The 7678-nt window shown below is 46.0% G+C and overlaps 3 protein-coding genes across 3 annotated transcripts; 2 read left to right on the top strand and 1 right to left on the bottom strand.

Moving 5' to 3' along the window:
• Positions 1-945: 945 nt before the first annotated feature.
• On the top strand, positions 946-1782 carry GL218_08244 (uncharacterized protein; the record flags this gene model as incomplete). Its single annotated transcript, XM_033585041.1, has 1 exon — positions 946-1782. One exon carries the CDS (start codon positions 946-948, stop codon positions 1780-1782), a length of 837 nt encoding a protein of 278 aa, XP_033440907.1.
• Positions 1783-3038: 1256 nt separating this feature from the next.
• On the top strand, positions 3039-4068 carry GL218_08243 (Aflatoxin B1 aldehyde reductase member 2; the record flags this gene model as incomplete). Its single annotated transcript, XM_033585040.1, has 2 exons — positions 3039-3284; positions 3388-4068. 2 exons carry the CDS (start codon positions 3039-3041, stop codon positions 4066-4068), a joined length of 927 nt encoding a protein of 308 aa, XP_033440903.1.
• Positions 4069-5364: 1296 nt separating this feature from the next.
• GL218_08242 (Thymidylate kinase) lies at positions 5365-6727 on the bottom strand (the record flags this gene model as incomplete). Its single annotated transcript, XM_033585039.1, has 3 exons — positions 5365-5905; positions 5991-6099; positions 6169-6727. 3 exons carry the CDS (start codon positions 6725-6727, stop codon positions 5365-5367), a joined length of 1209 nt encoding a protein of 402 aa, XP_033440902.1.
• Positions 6728-7678: the final 951 nt, after the last annotated feature.

The raw sequence follows: 7678 nt of genomic DNA, 5'->3' as shown, positions 1-7678 counted from the left end.
TTATTATTTCCTTTGAAACCGTACCATTCACCATCAGGCAGAAAGCCGTTACTGGTCATATTAGGGGCAGTATGGCTACTTATAAACCACAAGTAGCGGTCATAACTTAGGTACACAGCATAACTATTACCTTGACGATGAGGGGTTATTCTGACCGTTACTTAATAACGGTTTTCGAAATCGAGCTGGGATATTTTCACCCTTTTGTAACAGTAGCTGGAAATGCTATCATCTTTATATGAATAGATTGTCTCCATCATAACAACAGAGCAATCTAAGACAGGTAGGTAGGTAATCATACAAGATTTGCCTCATGTTGGAATTCTCATAAGTTTACCAGTGTAAACGGTGTGAACGGTGTGAACGATCTCATAGAGAGGAGTTAATTAAATAAATAAGAAGCACTTAAATATGCTACTCCATGCCGTATAATCGTTCTAAGAGTAGCCAGACAGATACTATGAAGAGGCTCCCTTTGAGACCCTCTTACAACATCTCAAAAGGGAGGTGATGCGTATGATCGTAGCCCAGACCAGTTATTCTAATGGGCGAGAAAGTTGTGTTTATTTCCCACAGCAGAGCCGCATCGTGGCAGGTGCCCCAATCGCCCTAATAGTCATGGCCTTGCCCTAATACATGTACCATTGTACTTGTTCACTTCTTCACGATACAGCTCCACTGGCTGAGCCCAGTTGAGGCGGGAACCACCACCCTTCTAGCCCATCATTTGCTCACTTGGCAAGAACAAAGTGTCACAACCAACAACAATCTTGACTCACATTCTTCAGTCGTATTCTCTTCTAGAGAATCCCATTAAATGCGTAAATGGGGCAACGAATCTCAAAGCCAATCACTTCGCACCGGGCCAACTTTCCTCACGAGGAAAGGCTGCGAAAACAACCACAGTATCACCTAATTCGACCCAGTCCCACCAGAAAAAACAAGATGGAACTCTCCATAGCAGAAGTCATCCATAAGGATAACGAAGCTAAAGGCAAAGCTACCGCCAGAACTGAGGCTGATGGAGAGCCACAGTACGAGTGGCTTCTGGCCAAGTTGGCAATGGAACAGCACCCCCCCGAGACGGCTGCGGCCAGTTCGTCGAGCAGCACATTGTACCAGCGCGAGTATGCCATGTATTTAGAGATTTTCAAGGCGAACATCGCGAAGAAGGGCATCAATGTCGTACAAGCAGAAAGTGTCTTCCAAACACCCATCTGGTCCGGCGGCAACATCCTCTTCCTCAACTACAATTCTAGTTCAGCTTCCTCTGCACTATCCACAAACGATTCTACGCAAGGTGCTACGCGAGGTAGTTACGAAGATAGTGAGCCTGATGTGTATCAAGGTTTCAATCTTGACAAGTATCTCTTCGAACTCAACTTCTACTACTACCGCTACAAGGACTGGTTCCGCTGCATGGTAGACTCGTTCTGGGGCCCTCAAGTTGTGTCGGTCTTCGAGATAACCCATTCCAATCGCCCCTTCATCCAGATTGCCTTTAAGCGGGATTGGAACTTCGCAGTCGAACGAAAACAATATTACGATAACGTGATGATGTTCTTGCACATCATGGCCCGCCTGCGCCCATTGGAGGGACTCGGCCCCTTCACGGATATCTTCGGCTTCAGCCTCGTTACCTTCACAGCCAAGATCATCACCCAATTCGAGACGGTTGAACGCCTCGGGATCAACAGACCGGAGGGAATCCAGCCCATGAAGTTCATTATCCGCCATCGTTTCGAGGCCTGGCGAAGCATAGTCGTCAACATTAAGGATTAGAGAAGCGAGGCCACCTCCGACTCGGAATAATGCCAGTCTGGTTGAATTAAGGGAGAGGCTATCGCTTGGCTGGATAGGGAAATACTTTGAGAGCATCGAGAAATGGTAGCAGAAAAGGCACCTATGTATTCATGTGTATTAGCAATGAGCTTAGCTTGAGTGACTTTACTCAAATAATTACGTTTGCATTTCCCCTGAGAGGGATCATGATAGGAATAAATCATTATTTTTCCCAACTTACCTAGCTGTAGTGCTTTCTCAAATTGACCTAATAGCAAATATTTGGCCTAACGGCTCAAGAACATAACAATAAGCTCAGCTTTCTCTGCCAGATACCTTTCCCGGAAGTATACTGTAAACCCGTCTCGGTCCGCACGTAAGCTGAATCAAATACCAAAGCTTCTAATATCAGAATGATATTGAATAGAGAAGTTATATAAGTCTAATCCGAGTAGGAAGCTTGTCTTTGACGCTTCTAATGCCGTTACCGACACAGTAAAAATGTTCTCTATCCATATAATCCGGTAGTGTCGTGCATATCCTAGCATAGGCACGTTAGAAAACATACATTTTATAAGTGACACGTCACAATATCGATAGTGATACAGGGAAAACGAAATGTAGAGTGTTACAACCTTTTCAATCAAGATTTAAATCCAGTTCACGTATAGTTAGGGCTAATACGGGCTTCATCTCAATCACAGCTAGCTCCTCGCTGATGTACCTGACGTAGATTACAATGGTGGCCTACTGATATTATTTTGTACAGAAATTGGATGCTACCTGAGTATATCCAGTCACGTAATTCGATGGACTTGGACGCCGAATCTATACGAAGCTATTAAAGTAATTGGTCTCTGATTTGTAAGTCCCGAATCAAATCCCGAGTATGAACGGGACAAGCAGTTGAATACCACACTCAAGGGAGTCCGAGGCCCCCGAGCATCGGACCATTACAAATCAAACACCTGTGTCCAAACCCATAAAAGGCAATACCCTGGCACTTCTACAGCTTTTTTCTTTTGGTTCTTGGAGAAGAAATGTTTGCTAGAACGAATGGTCGAGGGACGGCTGTCAAGTACAGTACGAGGCAGCTTGGCGAGAACGTGTATATAAATCATGCCTCTCTCTTTGCTCATGGAAGGGTTAAAGCAGCCACTCAAGTCACTCATACTGCACATACACAGTTATTTTCAACAATTCCCAATATCCTAACCCGATATCATTAGCTCGCGAAACCCATCTCGACTTTCATCATGGCCCCTAATATCCTAATCGGCACCGGCAGCTGGGGCCACAATTTTGGAATCGACCAAGTCCGCGACCAGATGGCGCAGCTGGATAAGCTGAATTGTCGAGAGATAGACTCGGGCGCTCTCTACCCCTTTACTAATCCGGGAGTGGCAGAGACTTTCCTCGGCGAGATCGGATACGAAGGAATTCTGCTCGATACCAAGGCCATGTGGTTCGATGGGGGCAACAATACCCTGACGGTCGACGCGGTCCGAAAGTCCATGGCCGAAAGCTTAGGACGTCTTAAAGCCGAGAAGGCATGTTTGCCTTGCTTACTATGATTATAATGCTAGAAAGTTCTGACTTGATTAGGTTAACATCTTCTACGCTCACGGTCCGGATCACACTACTCCGCTGGAGGAGCAAGCCGCCGCGTTCGACGCTGTATATCGGGAGGGCAAATGCGCGAAGACGGGCATCTGCAACTTCTCCCCCGAATCATTCGCAGAATACCTCGACATCTGTGAGGAGAGGGGCTACGTGAAGCCAAGCGCCTTCCAGGGCCAGTACAACCTCCTATGCCGCGGTTACGAGACTACACTGTTCCCCCTTCTTCAGAAACATGGGATTTCCTTCGTAGCATACTCCCCCTTAGCCGGGGGAATGCTAACAGGAAAGGTGACCCTATCGAGCAATAACCCCGACGCGCTCCGAGGGACCCGTTTTGAAGTCTCTAAAGACAATCTCATGGGAATGGCAGGCAGGAACTGGTATGACAAGCCGGTTTTCCACGATGCGATCCGCAAGCTCGATGTTCTTTGTAAAACTCACGGGGTTGACATGACTGATGCTAGCATGCGGTGGGTATTACATCACTCGATCTTGGACGGAGAGAAGGGCGATGGGGTTATTATCGGACCTCGAAACCAGCATCAGTTGGATAGCTACGCTGCCGCCATTAAAGGAGGGCCACTGCCTCAAGCTCTCGTCGAGGGCATGAACGGTCTCTGGGAAAATGTAGCAGATGATGCTGCACCAATCCTTGTTTACTAGCCAATGTTTTTGGGATTCTCGAGGTATCTAGAGACATCTATAACAAAGGATGCTCTTAGTATGTAGGTAGTCACTGGTCCCATAGCCTAGGTAGGGTTAGAATTTCCTGTGGAATATTGAAGCTATTTCCATACTTTTTATGTTCACATTTCCTTGTGATCAATGTGACAGACAATGATTCAATAATGTTTCCTCAATAGCTACCTAGGTACTATAAGAAGCTACTGAAGATAGCGGTATAGTTATGTTATTTTTAAGTCAAAATTTGACTAAAAGACCTTTACTTAATCAACGCCCTTTGGCCATATTAGTACCTAGGTAGGCAACTCAATGAATTCTGTCGCCAGCCGGACTCCCTCAGATATGAGCCTAACACCAGGAGCTAAGTCTCACTACATGTTTAGATTAAAATTTAGTTTCTGGGCTTAGTCCTTGACATTCATCTGGACTTTTTTCCAGCGTCCCGAGACTGCTGATCTGCACTACAGTATAGTCTTCTGGCTTGCACTTGTTCAGGACAATTTGTCAGCCTGTACTGATCAGACATCTAGATCAGAACTACTGGCTGGACCCCCAACATATTTGCACCACGATGAAATCTCGTAGCCTACCTAGGTGGTTAAGAATCAAGAACTGGATATAGGACATGGCTTGGCATTACTGATTTATACGAAAACGAGGGAACTCTATAACTACTGTCACTACATGCCAAGACCTGAGCTCTTAGTTAAATATGTTTCTCTAATAGGGCCTTAGTACGATGGGACCCCATTGTACGGGCTCGGGGGGATTATGTCAATCTACGGAATGACTGTCGGGGAGTTTTCGGAGACTTAAGAAGGACGGTTCATCTAACACCAACTATGGGGAGTATAAGCCGCGTACGAAAGGGGCGAACAAGAGGAAAAGAATGTCAAATCTAGGAACCTTATGGCTAAGTACAAGGAAAAGATTTCGAGTTCTACAAATTCAATATTGTACTTCCTTCTCAGCTCTGTAGCATGTACCCGAGACGGGAGATTTAGCTTTTTCCCCTATTAGCAGCTGCTCCTTTAGCCATGAAAACTTAAGATGGGACAAGAGATACGAAAAGCATAGACTACGAGACCTGGTGAGAAAATATGTTAATATTTCTGAGATTATCTCTACCTAAGTATTTGGAGGTGATACTTATCGTTAGTAGACGGAGACTTTGCGTATTGTTAATATAATTCTGTTTAATTTAGGTAAGAGGCTTTACTTATATTGTATTATATAATATCGTCACTACATCAGTCGAACACGTCGAATATAATGTTACCGCACGATCCGTACAGTTCTCCCAACCTCGCCTCGTTCCACTGCTTCCAGTCTCGGCAGTACGAGTTCCCATACCCTCTCAGATAGACTCTCGACATCGAGATCCGCGTCCACGATCTGAATATCCTCTTCCTCCTGCCTGAACTCGCCCTCCTCATTACTACCATCTCCACTTCTACCTGTTCCATTCCCAAGCCTCTCCGCGTCACCTCTTCTCGGAACCTTACTGCTGCCGCTGTTTCCAACAGCGCTGCCGAGATCTCCCATACTAAGGCCCCAGAACAGATCTCTGACGCGCCGTTGCATCTCACCTTTCTCGTAGACTTCGCCACCCCAGCCGCCGCGTTCGCGCGCGACTTCTTCCTCCAGATCTAGGAAAAGGACCATATCTGGTCTAGGCAAGCCGATCTCGGGCGCCTTGGCCCAGGATAGAGATAGGCTCTTGATATTTTTAGCAGCGCTGTATACGATACCGCTATGGTAGAAGCGGTCGCAGATTATAGTATGACCGGCTTCCAATTCTGCCTTGATTTTTTTGCTATAAGTAAAGTGAAGTTAGATACGAGACACCATACCAAGTTATAGGATAATGTGAGCATTCAGCGTGAGAAAGGGAAACTTACACAGCTTCCCATCGATTAGCACTAAACAGCAGGTGAATAACGTGATCTTCGATCTCCGCCTCCCCTTTAAGATACGAGTCGATCATCTTACCGATAGGCGTTGTCCTATCTGTATCGGGCATCATTAGCAGCGAATACAATACTTCACGTCAGCGGCATAACGAAGTATCACACTTACCAGGAAATCGCATAAACCGCACCTCCCGTCCGCTCTCGATACACCTCTGCTGCAGTAGTTTTGCCTGCGTCGTCTTTCCCGCACGGTCCATTCCCTCGAACACAACGAAAGTGCCGCGCACCGGTTTCGACGGCGGCGCTACTACCTTCTCGACGCCATCCATGTCGTCCCTTACAGAACTCTTAACAGCATCTTTATCTTCAACGCTATCATCCCCCGTAGCTTCCGCAGGCTCAACTTCGTCGGCGGCGGCCGAAGCCGGAGCCGGAATTTGTGCTTGCGACGGATTCTGAGATATCTGAGGCGGCACTAATACCGGGGGAGCACCTATTGCCACGGTTATCGAGTCCCCATCTTCATTCGCATTCGCTGGCTTGAATTTCTCCATCAAGGGCGACGTAGCTTGAGCGCCCGCTGTTGCAGGTCTTGAGGAAGAAGGTGACCGCGGCGCTGCTGGGGGTGTAGCGGGTTGAGTATCCTCCCGCGTAGGCGAAGACTGTAACGCCACGGCCGATGACGCTATCGTCGCGGCTGTAGCGAGGTCATTTATTGAAGCCATTGGCCGGCTCAATAGATACTTCTAGCTTTGTAAGTGAGACGCGCAACGCTAATGAAGCCAGGATAGTTTCAAGACACGATAAACTTGATACTAGTAATTGGTTGATAAGAATTTGAGAACTAATTAGTTATTATGAACTTGTATGAACAATTTGTTTCATGTGAATATTAATTGGATGTAAGAGCTATCAAAATGAGTCGTCGATTAAGCTTCCTTTAAAGCGCTAAAGCATGATATGATGTCGAATGATATGAAGAGGATTGTGGCCAAAATGCAGCAGGTTACCGCGATTCTAGCCTGCCTTAAGAGGTACATACCTCTAGATTAGGAGGTACCCGAGCGCGTCTGAGTGGAGCCACTTTATGTACACATAGTTTGGAGACGGCACTAGTGAAAGATGTCGCACAGAATGCAGTCGTACTGCTTAAGCGCGCAGCTAATATAAATAGTATTATTCAAGTACACGCATCATTAGAATTAGTGTGTAAATAGTTGATAAGCTCTGCATATCTTGGATAGTTACCTAAACTACTGCCATTATCTCGAATAGAAGTAATCAGTAACATTAATCAGTTAATCTACACCTATGTAGAGTAGATGGGTATAAAGCGAAATAGCACTTATAAGTCACATTGATATACCAGCTCATGCTGATACTCTTCATCACATTCACATAGTATTTTCAGACGGTAGACAGCAGACAGCGTTATAGAGCGTATATTGACGGGCGCCCTAGTATAAAAGTAGGTCCTGAAAAAAAAAATACACAAGCCATATGTACAAGAATTCGTACAAAAAAACAGTAAAAGGCAGAATACCAACCAACCCAGTCCGCACCTTGCCATAGAACCCAGCCGTAGCCCACCATAAAACCTTTGAAGAAATGCCCCGTGACGCCATTGCTACCTCCCGTAGGCTACAGAATCTAGGTATTAGGGGACTGGAAATAAA

This window comes from Daldinia childiae, assembly GCF_008694065.1.
Source record: "Daldinia childiae strain JS-1345 chromosome Unknown Scaffold11, whole genome shotgun sequence".
NCBI lineage: Eukaryota > Fungi > Ascomycota > Sordariomycetes > Xylariales > Hypoxylaceae > Daldinia > Daldinia childiae.
This window is presented reverse-complemented; position numbering and strand designations above follow the sequence as displayed.